General features: G+C 41.2%; 1 protein-coding gene and 1 long non-coding RNA gene across 4 annotated transcripts in view; one reads left to right on the top strand and one right to left on the bottom strand.

Moving 5' to 3' along the window:
* Positions 1-1,110: 1,110 nt before the first annotated feature.
* Positions 1,111-17,421, top strand: LOC128779444 (uncharacterized). 2 transcript variants are annotated; one of them, XR_008425379.2, is made up of 3 exons: positions 1,111-1,342; positions 4,013-4,175; positions 15,753-17,421. It is a non-coding gene; the product is annotated as an uncharacterized lncRNA (long non-coding RNA). The 2 variants fall into 2 exon arrangements; XR_008425378.1 differs by lacking the exon at positions 1,111-1,342 and adding an exon at positions 3,118-3,569.
* Positions 12,837-17,769, bottom strand: part of RAB7A (RAB7A, member RAS oncogene family) — an 86,771-nt gene continuing 81,838 nt past the window's right edge. For both annotated transcript variants that reach the window (XM_024580387.3, XM_045187891.2), the window contains one exon: positions 12,837-14,278. In XM_024580387.3, coding sequence (XP_024436155.1) covers positions 14,183-14,278 — 96 coding nt within the window. In that variant the 3' untranslated portion in view covers positions 12,837-14,182. The remainder of the gene's footprint in view (positions 14,279-17,769) is intronic.

Raw genomic sequence — 17,769 nt, forward strand, 5'->3', positions numbered from 1 at the left:
TTCCCAGAGGTCCAGCTTGGAGGGAGCCTCATGGCTCCTCCTGCCCAGGTGGGAGTGGAGGGTAAAGGAGATGCTGGGCCCCAGCTCTCAAGGGGCACTGGGAAAGCTGCCTGGGAAAACGTACTCCATCCACCTCCTCTTCTCGCACTTGCTGGTGTCCATCTGCTCACAGCCTAGGCTTAGGGCACCAACAAAACCAGAGCTCTCCAAAGTGTTTCAATATAATAGGCATTTTTAAAAGAATGGACTTGTACTTATTATGGTAGAAACCAGGTTCTGCAGGACTTTACACAGCACCAATAGTATTTTTACTTGGAATCACATTAAGGGAGAGAGTGGGTCTATGCCTCAATCTCCAGCTGCCACAGGCCACATACACACATCTGCATTATTTAGTCTCAAGAGAGGGTTTCATTCCATGGTGCTCAGTTAAGAATCCCCAAATTAGAGATAAGACCTGAGATGCTGAAAGAGTTGTGGACGATTGGAGATTTGAACTTTTCATCTTGAACATCAACAGTTAATCATCTCCAGAAAAAAAATTAGCCACCTTCCTCTGTAGGTTTTCCAAGATCTGTAAAAGTAGTTGGACTGGGCATTGTGGTGGCACTGGAGAAAAGGGAGGTGGGAGCTCCAACCCAGCCCGGGCCAAATCCTGCTGAATGAATGAGATGGGATTCAAACCCAGCTCCAGCTTGGTACTCTTATGCCTGTCACAGCACTAACCTACATAGATCCTAACTCAAAGTGTCTGTGTGCTGGACCCCATTAGGCCACCTGGCAGAGCAGGCAGTGGTCACACAGGGGTTGTGACACCTTCAAAAAGCTTAGTAGAAGCCTACTGTGATCTTTATAAGGCTCACAAATTTATTTCATACAGTTATTGCTTGTCCAGTCTTGCAGATCCTGAAATTCTCTACTGGTCAAAAACGAGTGAATAGCTGACTTGGGAATTTTCCACTGAGATGGGGTCCTCAACCTCAAACCAGACTCTGTTCCCTAACTTCCATTATCTGAGGATAGCTGGAAGAATGGGGACATTGTGGCTACATTGGGTAGGGAGTAGCAAAGGGACTTGCCAGTTAAGGCGGCTGCCAGTCACCTAGTCCATACTACCATCTTCTCCTCCTGGCTGGTCCCCTACTTCCTCTGCCTGCCTTTCCTCCAATTCCCCCCAGTCCTTTCTCCACTTAGACACAGCCTAAGTAGCCTTTAAAAAGTGAACCAGAGCTTGTGGCTCTCCTGCTCAAAACTGTGTTCTTTTATTTCCCTCTAATCAGGTAATAATTCTTGAACGAGGTGGCCCTTGAGGAACGCTTTGGAACTCTTGAGGGGTTAAATGGTAAGGATCCTCAGACACATCTTGTCCTGTCTGCCCACCCCCACTTCATATGAAGCTGAGGTCCTGCAAAGAGGAAAGCATTTGGATTATACTCCAAGTCTAATTCCCAATCCAGTGAGAATTAGACTTGCCCCACCTGACTCCCCTGTCTGTCCACTTAGCCGGGTGTGGGGAGGGTAAAGCAAGGCCAAGAAGCCACAGGCTGGGAACAGGCATTCAGCTCTTTGCCTCCCTTGTCTGGATGCAGAAGACAAACATTGGAAGTCTGTCCAGACCAGGCCCCAGAACCACACCTCGCTGGGAACAGCCCAGGGAGCTGTACAGCCTCAAGAACAGTTGTGAAGAGGAACTGAGCATTCTTCTGACATCTAAGTTACATTTTAGGCCTGCCCATTTTGTGCAGTCTGCACCCATAAGATGGAGAAAGCCTCAAAGTGGATCTCTTTGTGCCAGATCTTCAGAGGCTAAGGTTTCCTCAAAACCCTCATTGGATCCTGCCTGCTCCCTGCTAAAACACTTGGGTGGCTTCCCATCACCATAATAAAATACAAACGTCTCCCCACAACTCTGAAGGCTTGACAAGGTCTGGGCCTTGTCAGCCTTACTTGTGTTCCTACCCCACTCCTCTTTGCTGCCTTTCTGTCCATGCTTGCTGAGTCCAACACCCCACTGTGGTGCCTTGTGTTGTTGTTCCCTCTCTTTGTAGACCCAGAATTCCCATCCTTTGTTGCCAATCAAGTTAGTATCACTTCACCTCCTTAGGGAAGCCCACCCTAAACACCCCATCTGCAGTAGGATTGCCTCTCACCTTTCACCATCACTTTTCCATGTTTTCCTTCATAGCACTTAAAATTACTCGGAGTTTTTGCATTTTTCCTAGTCTCTCCATCCCACCCAAAGGTCAGCTTCTCTTTTATGTATCACCAAATCCTCTGTACCTGGCATACAAGAAATGTTCAATAAACATGTTAGAATAAATGAAATATGAAGGGCCTTCATGGAGTACAGAGATTTGCCATCATCTTTTCTGCCCAATGTACTGAACTGGGTATCTGGAGACCCAGGAGGTGAGGACCAAGACAGCATCTTCCCCTGCCCCTCTTACGTGGCATCTTAGGATTGAGGGTGAACAGCTCACCCTAGTTGAGGACTGAACATTCACAGAGACGACTTGGTCTCTCTTCCGATTCCCGCTGCAAGCTCCCTGCAGAGGGACAGGTGTTCTGTGCTGGGTGAGTGCCTTCTGAGAAATGGCTGTTTAAAGCGTGGCTTGGAATAAGTGTTGACAGAACATGCATGCCAGGTGTGGTATGAAGGACTGCTTTGGATCTGGAGACCTGAACTGGTTCTCGGGAAGGACGAAACCCTCAATCCTAGGGTTAAAAACCACCCGTGATTACGTTAATCACCAAGGCCGGATCAATCTTTTTGGAGGTCTCTGGGGATATAACGAGAACGATCCTTGGTATACATATGAAATGTTTAAAGCTGACTCCTAAAGATTCTTGACCCCTCAAAGGATGGTTCTCTATTTCAAGGGGAAGTGGTAGCAGGTTCCCAGTTATCGCCATTTTTAGCTAAGACCAGAGCCTCTTGAGAGTGGGAGGGCTAGTCCCCTTGTCAGCGGTTTCAATGGTGTGCCTACACATTGCTCCATTCAGTGCTCCTAGGCAGGCGGAAGGCGCAGCCCCTTTCGGGCGTTTACCGTGGCCCAAACTGGGCGCACGGCCGGCCTTTCCGTGTGCCGCTTTTCTCCACTCCACTGGCTGGCGCCTTTCCATCTCCCTCGCCGCACCCACACCACCCCCTCCGCAAGAGTCAGACTCGCAAGAGTCAGACTCCCGACAAGACAGGCCCCATTGCTGGCACAGGCTGCGCAAGCCACCGCAAGGCCGCCTTCTAGGCCGTTGGCTCGCGATACTCACGGGACTCCAAGCACGGCCTAGCCCCGCCTACCATCTCCACGGAGACCAGCAAGCCTGTTGGGGGCCGCCTCCCAACTGCAAGGCACGCTAAAGCACCCACCAGAGCCGTGCGACTTTCCCGGAGAGCAACTGGGCTGACTCCTGGGATATGCGCCCTTTTTTGGAGTCATGCCCATAGACTAAGCAGCCTGCCCTTGTCTACCACCCAGCACAACACTCAGGGTGCACCAGTGGTCAGCTCAGGGGCTGCATTGTTCCAGGGAGTTCTTGCCTCCTCCAAATCCAGGGTTGGCTTCCCAGAGGTGCGTAATTGCCACAATTTTCTCCAGTAACCATATTCATGCACATAATGAGCATGTGAGAAGCAGTTCTGCAGGCTTCCCATCTTGATTAAAAAAGGGATTTCTCGTTCTGTCTTTCAACAGAGTACGTTTGCTGTGGGGATTCTCATGCATAGCTTTTAATATGTTGAGAAAGTTTATTTCTATTGCAATAGAAGTTTTCAGTGTTTTTATCACGCAAGAATGTTGAATTTTTTTTTATGACTGTACATACAAGTTGTTCCCCCTCCTCTTCTGTTTTTTAAGACACAGGAGCCAGGCAGGTTAAGTTTTAAATGAGGTGGGTCCTCTATTACTGATCATTACAGGGAATTCAGGAATGACATAACTGGTGCATTTTCTTCAATTTTGTAACAGCAGGTAGAAAACTGGATTTTTTTAAAAAATATTTTATTTACTTTTAGAGAGGGGACGGAAGAGAGGAGGAAAGAAACATTGATGGGTTGCTGCTCATACACACCCTGACCACGGACAGAACCAATCAAGGCATGTGCTCTGACAGGAATAGAATCAGCGACCTTTTCACCTTGCAGGATGACACTCAACCAACTGAGCCACATCAGTCAGGTCAGAAAACTTAACTTTGTGTGGTATCTTCCAAACCTAAATATTGGCTGGATGTGTGAGGGGAGGTAGGTCAAAACTGTGTGCAGGATTACAACAGTGGTGGTGGTGGGGAGGGTTAGAGTACGTTTGAGATGTTTAATTTTTTTTAAGGCTAAACTCTTCTTAAGGTTGTCTTTTACAACCCAACAATGGGCCTCACACATAATTGTAGCTTAAAATACTTAGAGAAGTATTTTTTATACCAGTTCAACTCTGCCTGCACATTAGAATCTCCTGGAGAGGTTTTAAAAGGATACGTGAGCCGCCACCAGTGCTGTGAAGTTTAGTAAACTGAGTCGGTCCCTGGCTCTCAGTGATTCTAATATACAGCCAAGGCTTGAGAAAAAGGAACCTTCCCCCAACCAACTTTCAGCAATTGTTTACTCCTCTTTACAGAGGGAAGTTTATACTTTAATAACTTTTTGAATTAAAATGGGCCAGGAAATGGGAAACCCAGCAAGAAGGCAGCTTTAAGAAAGAAAAGTTAAAAGTTAATGTCAGACATGGGAGCTAATATGTAGATAAGGATATGTTAAGGGCTAAACTGTGTCCCGTCCCAAATTCCTACATTGAAGCCCTAAGCCTCAGTAACTCAGAATTGGGACTGTATTTGGAGATAGGCTCTTTAAAAGTATAATTAAGTTAAAATGAGGTCATACGGGTGGGCCCTAAACTGGACACCCTTCGCTTCATGTGGCTGGTGCCACAAATATCCTTCATAAGACTAGCAGATTAGATGTACCTGAAACTAATATTGTACAACTATAACTGAAACATTTAAATTAGGGGGGAAAAAGATTAGGACTGACTTATGGAAGGAGGATTATGTGAAGACATGGAGAATATGCCCACCTACAACATAAGGAGAGAGGCCCTAGAAGGAACCAATTCTGTTAACATTTTGATCTCAGACTTCTATTCTCCAAAACTGTGAAAAAAAATTCTGTTAAGCCACCCAGTCTTTGGTATTTGTAACAGCAGTCCTAGCAACTAAGACAAGAGCCAGTGAAAGGGAACAAGATGGTATCTAGAGGTGACAGTAGTGGAGGACACAGGAAAATGCCTCTAGAAGGCCACATCATGGTCAGGTTCAGAGGTGGCTTCACAATCAAGTTCAAGGTGTGACAGTGATCATCAGAGTCAAGATGAAGTTAAAAGTGAGGGTAAATATCAGAATCAACATTAAGGTCCATTTTAAGGATAAGATCATTTAATAACTGGAGTGGGTCAAAGTATAAATGACAGTCTGTGACCAAAGAAAGGAAGGGTCAATGCAAGGCTCAAGGTCAACATGGGTCATAGTAGCAGGCTGATAATAAGGTCATGTCAAGGTCAAACTGAGAAAGGTCAAGATGACTGTCAGTGTCAAGGTGAGGATCTAGAGCAGGGTCAAGGTTAGGTTCAAAATGAAAGCAAGACATGATCATATTCAGGGCCTAAATCAGAGTCAAATTCAAGAAAAACAAATTCAAATTAACTTCAAATTCAGGGTGGCTTAAAGTAAGATTGTTAGTATAAGGAAGAGGGTCATGATGAGAATTAAGGCCAGGTTCAAAGTCAAGTCAAAACTTAGGAACATAGTTATATAGTCAGGATGCTGCTTAGCATCAGCATGAGGATCAGTCAAGCGTCTGAAGAGGGCTAAGGATTAGGGCCAGGATGAAAATCATTTTATGTTCAGAGCAGCTCAACATCAGGTGTATCATTAGTAACAGAATGGCAGATTCAAGACCATGGATAAATTTAGGAATAATATAACCAGGACAATGATCGGGTGTTTCAGATTGAGGTTAAAAGGTCACAGACAGTATCAGTGTAAAGTGTTCAGTATCACAGTCAAGGTCAGTTTCAAGAACAAGTTAAAAACGAGGGCAAAATATGTTAAGCATGATGATTAGGATAAGAACAAGGGCAGAATTAGGGCATGGTCCAGGGTCAAGATTAAGGTCAGGGTGATTTTCAGTGTGCAAGTTTCGAGATCAATGAAATAATATTCAAAGTCAAGGTCAAGATTAAATTTAAAAAGTGGTAGACATAGAATATTAGTAGATCAAGTTAGTGGATCAGATTCCATGTTAATATTAGAGCTAATCCTAAGTCACTTCAAGTGGATAATGGTGAGGCTAGCCAGTACCTGAAGAACAAGATTGGAGTCAAAAGGTTCAAGGTTAAATACAGTGACTCAGTGTGAAACATTGGCAGGATGGAGTCAGAATAAGGATCAATTTTAAGGCCAATTTCAAGATAATCAAATCCAAGGGTAAGTTCAGCATTGACTGTGGTTAATATGCCAGCATCAGGTTAAAGGTCAATTTTAAGGTGAAGTCCAACTTTATTTCAAGGGTGTGATAAACATCAGTGCAACATCTATGGTCAAGTTCAGGTCAAGCTCAAAATTAGGGCAATTCCCACCAGTCGTTGAGCAGATAAAATAGCTGGGGTACATTTACACAATGGAATACTATGAAGTCATAGAAGAGAAGGAACTCTTACCTTTTGTGACAGCATGGATGGACCTGGAAATTATTATGCTCACTGAAATAAGCCAGTCAGAGAAAGACAAATACCATATATTCTCACTTATATGTGGAATCTAATGAACAAAATGAACTGACAAGACAAAATTGAAACAAACATGGGTACATGGAACAGACAACTGTCATGGGACAAGGATGAAAGAAGGTGAAAGGATTAACCAAAAAACATATATACATAACCCATAGACAGAGACAACAGTGTGGTGATGGCCAAAGAGAAGGTGGGGGGCGGGGGTGAGGGCTAAGTGGAGGTAGGCAAAGGGGGGTGGGAATGGGAACATCTGTGTAAACAATAAAAATAAAATGTAAAAAAGGGCAATTCATGGGGAACATGATATTCACGGCGGGAGGAGCTGGATCAGGGTCAGGATCAAGATCAGTTTCATAAGATCAACTTAAAGGTCATTTCAAAGCCATGGTAGGTCAAGATCAGGTTCATGATAAAGATCCAGCTTCAGGTAAAGTACAAGATCAACTTAAAAACAGCATGAGCTCTGACCGGTGTTGCTTAGTGGGCTGGGTGTCATCCTGCAAAGCAAAAGGTCATCAGTTTGATTCTTGGCCAGGGCACATGTCTGGGCACAGTCCTTGGTTGGAGTGCATATGGGAGGCAGCCAAGTGATGTTTCTCACATCAGTTTCTCCCCCTCTCTTATGCTCTCCCTTCCCCTCTCTCTAAAACTAAGTTAAAATATTTAAAAATTATAAAAATAGCATGAGCCCTGGCTGGTGTGGCTCAGTGGATTGAGCACCGTCATGCGAACCAAAAGGCTGCTGGTTCAATTCCCGGTCAGGGCACATGCCTGGGTTGCTGGCCAGGTCCCTGGCTGGGGGAGCGTGAGAGGCAACTGATCAATGAATCTCTCAAACACTGATGTTTCTCTCCTCCCCACCCCTAAAAATAAATAAAGAAAATAAAGAAAAAGAAATAGCATGAGACATGGTCATAATCAAAATGAGGGTCAGTTTCAGGGTCAAGTTCAAAGTTAGACATGGTCAGAATGAGAATTTCAAGGTAATTTCAAGGCCAGGAAGTGTGAGTTCCAGGATGACCTTCATGATAATGAAGGTAAGAGGTTGACCATCAAGTTCAAGTTCCATGTTCAAGGACACCCTGGGGGCAAAATCATGGGTCTTTAGAGTGTTTCTGGCTGAGGATCAGAGTAAGATGAATGTAAACTCAGCAATATACATTCCCCTCAACAGCAAGCACTTACTGAGAGTTTAAGCCTATTAGGATGAGTATCATTAGTGGCAATGAAAAGAATCCATATTAGTGTCAATAGGCTCAGTCTTAATAATTCAATGTATGTAACTTCTCAATTTATGTAATTTCTCAAAGTGGACACAAGCAAGTGCTACATACATTCATCTTTATGGTACATTCTTACTGTGAGTAGAGTGAATTAGCATGAATTCAATTAGTGCTATTAGAAAGCATAATTACTAATGGAAACAGGCTCAGCCTCAGACATTCTTATCAAAGGTTTAAACATATAGCTGGTTATTAACTAACATGAACATGAGCAACGTATTAATCTTTAAGGTATCATCTTACTGAGAGGAGAAATTAGGATCAATTTGAATAGAAGTTTGGTTAAGAACTCTTCTTGTTAAGGTAAAAGATCTGTACTCAGGAAATTGTAAGACACTGAAGAAAGAAACTGAGGAAGATACAAATAACTGGAAACACTTATTCCTATCCAGTGTCCATGGATAGGAAGAATTAACAGTATTAAAATCAATGGAATATCTCACAGAACTAGAACAAAAATTGCAAAAATTTATATGGGACCACAAAAAGCCATGAATAAACCTCAGCAATCTTGAGAAGAAAGAATGAAGTTGGAGGTACATCATCTCGGTATCAAGCTATATAAGGCAAAAATAATCAGAACAGCATGGTACTGGCATAAAGACATATACAGATCAATGGGAAAAACCCACTCCTTTATGGTCAATTAATATTTGACAAATGAGGCAAGAACATACAATGGTAAAGACAGTCTATTCAATAAATGGAGTTGAGAAAAGTGGACAGATACATGCAAAAAAAATGTATTGAGCCGGCCAAAAAGTCCATTTAGTTTTTTCCGTAAGAAAAAAGACACATTTTTTCATTTTCACCAATAATTTTATTGCTTTGGATATTTTGAGCATGTCTGCTCTCTCCTACATGGTAGAATGTTGATTGTTCTCAATGTTTCAATTTCATTGCTATCAACTTCACCTGGTCTACCCAACTGTGGAACATCATCCAACGAGAAATCTCCAGTACGAAACTTCACAAACCACTTTTGACATGTTCAATCAGTCACAGCACCTTCTCCACACACTGCACAAATCTTTTTTTTTGCAGTTCAGTTGCATTTTTCCCTTTCTTGAAATATTAAAGGATAATATGCCAAAAATGTTGTGCATGTTCTTCCATCTTCGATATTAAAATAGCTGCACAAAAATTCACCAATTAGGTAGTTTTTTAAATAATGCATGCTGATATGACAGCTATCAAAATATAATCTAACAAAATTGTTTCAAATGAAATTAAAGACAATTAAGCATTACCAGTAAGAGCCATCTTATAGAAAAAAACCAAAGGAACATTTTGGTCAACCCCAATAACTAGACAACCAAATTACAACAGATACAAGAATAACCTCAGAATGGATTAAAGACTTAAATGTAAATCTTGAAACCATAAAAATCCTAGAAGAAATCATAGGCAATAAAATCTTGGACATTTCTTTTTCTGTTTAAATTTTTTATTGTTTTTTTATTTTATCTAGATAGAGTACCATCAATTTGTTCTTTCACTTATTTATGGTTTCATTGGTTGATTCTTGTATGTGCCCTGACTGGGAACTGAACCTACAACCTTGGCATATGGGGACAATACTCTAACCAAGAGCTACCTGGCCAGGGCTCAGACATTTATTGTAGCAATATTTTTCTGATGTTATCTCCTTGGGCAAGGAAAAAGAAAAAATAAAAAAATGGGACATAATCAAATTAAATAGTTTCTGCACATCAAAGGAAACTATGAACAAAATGAAAACACAACCACTGAGTGGGTGAACATATCTGCCAATGATACATAAAAGGGGTTACTATCCAAATTTATGAAGAACTTACAAAACTCAACACCAAAAAAAACCCCAATTTAAAAAATGGACAAAAGTCCTGAATAGACAGTTCTCCAAAAAGGATATACAAATGGCCAACATTTGACATATGAAAATATGCTGCAGTTACTAATCATCAGAGAAACTCAAGTTAAAACCACAGTTATCACCTCACACCTACAGAACGGCTATCATCAATAAATCAACAAACAGTAAGTGTTGGTGAGAATGTGGAGAAAAAGGAACCCTTGTGCACTGTTGGTGGGAATGCAGATTGGTGCAGCCACTATGGAAACAATATGAAGTTTCCTAAAAAAATTAAAAATGCAACTGCCTATGACCCAGCAATTCCACTTGGGGGAATGTATCTGATACATACCTCTATGTTCATTACATTATTTATAATAGCCAAGCAGATGAGTGAATAAAAAAGCTGTGGTACATTTACACAAAGGACTACTCCTCGGCCATTAAAAAAAAAAAGGAACTCTTACCTTTTGTGACATCATGGATGGCCCTGGAGATTATTATGCTAAGTGAAATAAGCCAGTCAGAGAAAGAAAAATACCATATGATTTCCTATATATGCGGAATCTAATAAACAAAATAAACTAAGAAAACAGAAACAGACTCACTGATATAGAGTATGGACTCACAGCTGTTGGGGGGAGGCAGGTTGAGGAGCTGGGTGGAAAAAATGAAGAGATTAAGCAAAACAAAACAAAACAAAACAAAAAAAAAGAAAAAGAAAAAAGAACTGACACAACAGTATGGTGATTACCAGAGGGAAAGCGGAGGTAGGAGAAGTAGAAAATGGCAAAGGGGTGATAAATAGTGACAGGACATTTGACTTTGGGTGCATGATGCAATATATAGATGATGTGTTACAGAGTTGTACATTTGAAACCTGTATAATTTTATTAACCAATGTCACCCCAATAAATTTTTTAAAAAAGAACTTTGAAATGTTAATTATAGTAATGGTTGTACTAGGCAAAAATTCTAAAAGCTCAAAACCCCCTATATTGTTTCATGTATTTGTACAATATTTGTAGGAGTAGCTAAATTATGAATTTCCATAATGAGGATAATGCAAAAAATATTAACTTTTGTAGTTTCTAAGCCACTCACATAATTAAATTTTTTGCATAAAATAAATAAATAGAAAAAAAAACCCTCTTCTTGATAGTGTAACCAACTCAGTCCTGGACTCCTCATAGTTTGTTAAACTAAATGGAGATGAAGGTAAACACAGCGGTACCGTATTTCACATTCACACTGTGAAGAGAGTGAGTCTGGATTAAACTAAGGATTACTAATGAAATGAATCTGTATTAGTGTAACAAATTCATTTCCAGACATTCTTCTCAAATGTAACTTATTGTTTGTTAGAGCAAAGTGAGATGCATGTAAACAGAGCCAACAGACATCCGTCTCAATTCACATTCTTTCTGACAGGCAGGGCAAACACAGGAACACACATTTATCTCAATTCACATTCTGACTGCTATGCAGGGCAAATTCAAATGAACCTAAAGAGTATAACTGAAAAGAAACCTTACTGCTTGGTGAGGCAAATGGACTTCTCTCAAAAGCACACGGGTTTTGTGAATCTAAGTAGGAATATGGAAAAAGTTACTGTATTAGTGCAGACCTTAAGTCTCAGCTATAGCTTATTGTAGATAAACCAAATTTTGAGGAACATAGTGTGTATGTGTACCATTTAGGTATACACGATGAAATCAAGATCAGCCAGACATTGGGCTGATGGGGTATTAGACTGATTGTCAGAGTTTGGAGAGTAAGGTTGTCCAAGTCGGGTTTAATGTTAATTTCAAAGTCAGGATTATGATTAGGGTCAGTTTTAAGGTCATTTCAAGGGGACCACATTTATAGGATGACTGTAAGTGACAAGATGAGGGTAAAGATTAGAGTCAAGTTCAGTGTAAGATCAAGATTAAAATAGAATGAGTTATTACCGGCATCAGGGACACTTACAAGGTTGCATTCAAGCTTATTTCAAGATAAAGCAGGTTGTTAGGATGATCATCAGGTTTAGGATGATGGTCAAGATCAGAAGTCCATTTCCAAGTTACATTCAAGGTTAGAACCAGAAGAACAGATCAGAGGTATAGTAGCCTGGTTGTAGAGGTGAGCATCAGAGGCAGGGTCCATAAACCATAGCCCAGTCACTAGGCTCCAAGTTGGAGAGGACTCTGCTTCTCTAGAAGCCAAACATAACACCAATTAGACCCAACTCAGGGAGTGGGAGCAGAGGAGATTTAAGCCACACATTCCTAGGTGGGATTGTAGTCATGAGATTCTAAGAATGCCATTTTTAATGCACAAGTATGAGCCAAGGGCAGGTGCAAGGTAAGAAACCAACTGAGGATCCTGAGAAGTAGAAATATAGAAAGTGTTGCAAAGTAGAATCCAAGAGCTATGTCAATGGGACACTTCTGCATAACCTAAACCCACCCACTAACTGAAACTAGTATTTTATAAATTAGTTCTAAGTGGCATCTATTCACTTGCAGTTGGTGCCTTATATACGCTATCAAATCTTCCTCTCCTGTGAAAAATCAGAAATCCAGAACTATAATATCTAAGTACCAGCAACTACAACAATTAAAAAACAAAACAACACAAAGGCCACTCATAGGATGTGCATGGTCCCTAGGTCAGCAGTGATTTGTGGTTGCTCCTCCAAAGGGACAATGTGTTCTCCATTCAGGGTCCCCACCCCCCCGCCAATACCATAATTAATTAAAAACACATAAAACAAAAACAAACTAGGACAGCTACTACACAACTGAATATGAGACAAACTTTCTGCTAAAAGCACCACATGTGCCCAGTTATGGAGGGCTCTTTTGCTTAATAAAACACTGGTTATGATTAGCTAACATGATGTCTACTGAGCCAATAGTCTGGAAGAAGGAAAAAAGACAGGGCAAAGGCAGATGATCTTTGCTCTTGTTACATTTTATTGGCATCACGTTCATCTCTTTACAGAAGAACTCAGCCTACACCCTAGAATGTAGACCTTTGGAAAAGAGGAAAGTGCTTCGTTAAGCAAGCCATAATGCAGAGGCAAATCCTAGGGAGGGTGCAGAACTGCCAGGGTTCCATACCAAAGAAACAGGTTAATTAATAATGGGCAATACTGGGGAGCCTATGGGGAAAGGAGAAAAAGGTTTGCTAGCCTAAGGATACCACAACCCTGAAAGGAGTGCCTTCTAGAACAAAGGTAAAAATCTTGAGGACAGATCTGTTTCAGGAATTTCCTTTTCCTCTTATAATTAGGATGCTGACCTAATGGGGAGTTTCCAAATGTGGAAGAGGGGAAAAAAAACGGGGGGTGATAAGTGAGAATTTTAACAACAGTCATCTATCCACTGCACACACCATTGTATTATGCAAATCAACCTTTTGGAAAATTTAGATACAGAAGGGAACTAGACAGTTCTCCCCCTGGAGAGATGAAAAGCTTTTTGGCTCTTAAGTCTTTGATAAAAGGCATACATAATTCTTGTGCCTACTGTACAGAATACTGCCTCTAGCTGGATTTCTGAATTCTGAGTTGCTAACACTCTGCAATCCAGACAGGGTTCAACCCTCCATCTTACATGCCTGCACTACAGGACTTAAACACATAATCCAAGAATTTCTTACACTAATTTATACATTTTTAATTGGTTGCATATATTAACATGTACTATAAGATTCTTTTCTAAGAAGCATTACATAATAAATGGATACTGTAAAAAGATCTGATTAGTTAAAAGTAACGAGCATTAACAGATACATACAAAACTCAGCCTGGTAAGACTGGGTATGAGCCTGTAATGAAGCATGGGGCACCAGCCTTCCCAAGTGATAGCCTTCACAAGAGGGGGGTGGGCACGGGGTAAAAAGATCACAAGACCCTTAAAAAATTCAGATAACTAATTAGATACAGATTAACTGTAAACAGTTGCCTCTCCCTGGTGGGCAAAAATAATAAGCTTCTGAGGCTGACTCTACACCAGAACAATTTCTACAGCTGGCCCATCTTTCTGCCACATGAGGGCTGATATAATGGGTGGGCAAACCCTGATGGAGCCATCACATTCCTGGGCTGCTGGAGTCTGTCTGCTTGTGTAAGATCTGTGTGTGGAGGGGTGAGTGTGTTTGGTGGGGTTTCTTTTGGCAGCTGAATATGAAAGATCACTTTATGTTTTGTCTGAGAGAGGAGAGGGGGGTTTGTGTTGGAAGGCCTAAGTGTGTTCTGGGTTTGTGAAGGGCTCTGTGCTCTGCTCACTGCCCATTCAGCAACTGCAGCTTTCTGCTGAGGCTTTGGCCCGGTCGTTCTTGTCCAGTTTGATGGGTTCAGGAAATTCATTGTACAGCTCCACCTCCGTTTCCTGGACAAGGAGAGAGACAAAAAAGCTTGTTACTCAGGGCATAGGGAAATTCCCGTGGCACACTTCCACTTAGGCCTAGTAGGTAGGGAGTAGGGATAAACCTAGCAGTAAAGGGAAGGCTCTGGCAGAATCAACCCTCAAAGGCTGAGCACGAGGGAGAAGGGTGTTATAGTAACTCCAGAACAATGTGAAGAGAAAATTGAACAGGAAGAGCAGCAACTGGCACTGAGCAATAAGGAGAGAAGCTGACTCATGCTCTGTATCAGATGGCAATCTGGTGGCTTGGAGAGGACAGCCAGCTCAAAGATGCTTTCAGTATGGTCCACATAGTCACCAACACTTAAAAAAAAAGAAGTCAGACTTTACATGGTCTAGATTTTGGGCAACTCTTATCATTTCCAGAAGGCAACAGTGAGCTGAAGATGAGTGTTAGCTGCCTCTCAGTTATAAAACATTCCTCAGGTTCCCTATTTGCCACTCATTTTTCTGGACTTAGGTCTATTCCCATCCCCCGCCCCCCCCCCAAAGGTTTAGGAGAGTTTCATTTCCAAATGCTGAATGCTTAGAAACCAGCTGTGGATGAATTTTATCACCATCTGTAGTAAAAGATCACAGGAGATGGGCTCTGGCAGTTCAGTATGACTTTTGCTGAATTAACATTTTCCTAATGAGGAGCAGATTTCTACTTCCTGGTGTACGAAAACAATTTATCACTTAAATACTGAGTACTTGGTTTGTCAGGAACTGTTCTAGGATTTGCATATTGAAGCAAAATTTTCTATTAATTAAAAGTTTGCTAGGAAGAATTATTCCATTCACAGTAGCTTTAAAAGTAAAAACCTCTAGGAATAATATTTTTAAAAACTAGCTCCCCATCTCCATAGGACACCTCCAACCCTTGCTAACCATTTCTCTACTTTCTTAATAGAGTTGCCCATTTGGGACATCTCATTTGATTATTTGTTTGGGCTATTTCCACTTTTTAGCTATTATGAATAATGCTGTTACGAACATTTGTGTACAAGTGTTTGTGTAAACCTGTTTTTGTGGGTATGCACTTAGGAGTAGAATTGTTGGGTGATATGATTACTGTGTTTAACTTTTTGAGGAACTGTTTGTTTTCCAAAGTGGCTGCACCACTTTATATGCCCACCAGCACCTACAGATATATTTGATATGAAAGGCAAAGAATCTTAAAAATTACAAAATCTCATTGAAGAATGTAACACAAGACCTAAAATAATAGCTGTCACTGATTGAATGTTTGTATCCTTGTATGCTTCCAAAATTCATATGTTGAAGTTCTAACCCCACAGTGTGGCTATATTTGGATTAAGAAAGTAATTAAGGTTAAAATGAAATCATAAGGGTGGGGCCCTGATCTGACATGATTAGCGTATCCTGTAAGAGATGCCAGAGAGGTAGCAGTGTCCTATCTCTCCCCACTCTCCTCACCCTCTGCATTTTCACACAGAGGAAAGGCCACGTGAGGACACAGGGAGAAGGCGGCAGTCTACAAGAGATGAGGACAAACAGAATTTGCTGGCACCTTGATTATGGATTTCTGGCCTCCAGAACTGAGAGAAAATAAAATATTGTTGTTTAAGCCACCCAGTCTGTACTTTGTTATGGCTCCCGAAGAGTACTAATACAATAGGTATAATGCAATTCCAGTAAAAATCTCAATTAGGTTTTATTTTGAAGGAGGGTAAGGCAAGAAAAAGGTAGAACTAAAATAAAATTCTCAGTTTTAGTCTAAATGGAAGATAAACCAAAACAGTCAGTAAAAAAAATATAAATAGGCCCTGACTAGGTAGCTCAGTTGGCTGGAGTACTGTCCTTTGAACTAAAAGGTTGCAGGTTTTGTCCCTGCTTGGGGCACATATGGAAGGCAACCAATCGATGTTTCTTTCTCCCCCTGGCCCCCCAAAATCAAAAAACATACCATCACATGAGGATTTAAAATACACACACAGGAATAGTGAGGGGAGACTTAGTCACATCATGCTCTAAAGGTAGTCAAATCTAATCTAGGCCAGTAACAGAGAAGTCACCAGATAAGACTGGAAACAGATCCCGATATACATGAACATTTAATATAACAGAGTAATGTTTCAACCCGGTGGGGAAAATTGTTTATTTAACAAATAGTTACTAATATTTGAAATAACTGGCTATCCTTCTGAAAGAAAAAGGTGAGTCCCTATTTCCTGCCATAAACCAAAATAAATGCCAGCTGAATTAGAGAGCACATAATCTAGATATAGGAAACCCAGAAATTTAAAATGACATACCTGACTAAAAAATAAATTTTTTTTACAAGATTTCATTTATTTTTAGAAAGGGGAAGCGAGGGTGAAAGAGAAGGAGAGAAACATAGATGTGTGAGAGAAACACTGATCAGTTTCCTCACATGCCCCCAACCAGGGACCCGGCCCGTGACCCATGTGTGTGCCCAGACTGGGAACTGGTGACCTTTCAGTTTGGGGACGATGTCCAACTACTGAGCCACACTAGTCAGGGCAAATATACTTTTTTTCTACGGCCAAAGGATATATACATGAAAAAGACAGCAGCCATGGCCAAACAGATCAATTGGTCAGACCATCATCCCAATACTCCAAGGTTGTGGGTTCTATACCCAGTCAGGGCACAGACAATAATCAACCAATAAATAAGTGGAAGAACAAACCAGTGTTTCTCTCTCTCAAAAAAATCAATGAAAAAAAATTGAAATAAGACAGCAGAGTTAGAAAATCACTTGTAATACAGGTGAAGTTAATTTTAGTTCACAAAGAACTCATGAGAACTGAGAGGTGCCCAGGCAAGTGCTAGGTACTGGCTATCTGCAGCAGAGAAAACGCAAAGATTGGCAGAGTGTCAGCAGACTTACAGATGATACCTACTACTTGCTGACAAGAAGTCAAGAGAAAGAAAACTTGCATTGCTGGTGGGATATAAAGTATTACTGCCCTCGGGGAAAGCAATCTCGTACCATCTCTTAAAAATACACACACCTTTCAATATAAGAATCTCACTCCTGAGACACTAGCTTGTAAAAATAAAAGCATTATAAGGTGGCTATAGAGAGAATAATATCCAAAGAGAAAAACTGTAAGGGTGATGGCAGTCAACTCCCCATACATATTTAGTTTTACATGCAATTATGAAAAACACACCAGGTGGGAGAGTGGGTTAAAGGCAGAGGGAAAGAGGAAGGCAAAAACGATTTAAGTCTACATCCTGGTCAGTTCCTTCCCATTGTATCAGTGTTTCTCAGTGGGGGTCTCCTGGAATTTTGAGTGGACCAATTCTTTGGCTAAGGTTGTCCCTTTTCATTATAGAACACTTGGTGCAGCTCCCAGTCCTTGGAACAACCCATTCCAAGTACCTTCTGCCTACAGGTCCAAATGCCCTGTCCTGCTGAGAACCACCACCTTCTATACACTGTTTCCTGGAGCTAGCAGAACCTGCTTGGCCCTTTACAATCA

The sequence above is a fragment of the Desmodus rotundus genome, chromosome 10, assembly GCF_022682495.2.
Source record: "Desmodus rotundus isolate HL8 chromosome 10, HLdesRot8A.1, whole genome shotgun sequence".
In the NCBI taxonomy this organism is placed as follows: Eukaryota; Metazoa; Chordata; class Mammalia; order Chiroptera; family Phyllostomidae; genus Desmodus; species Desmodus rotundus.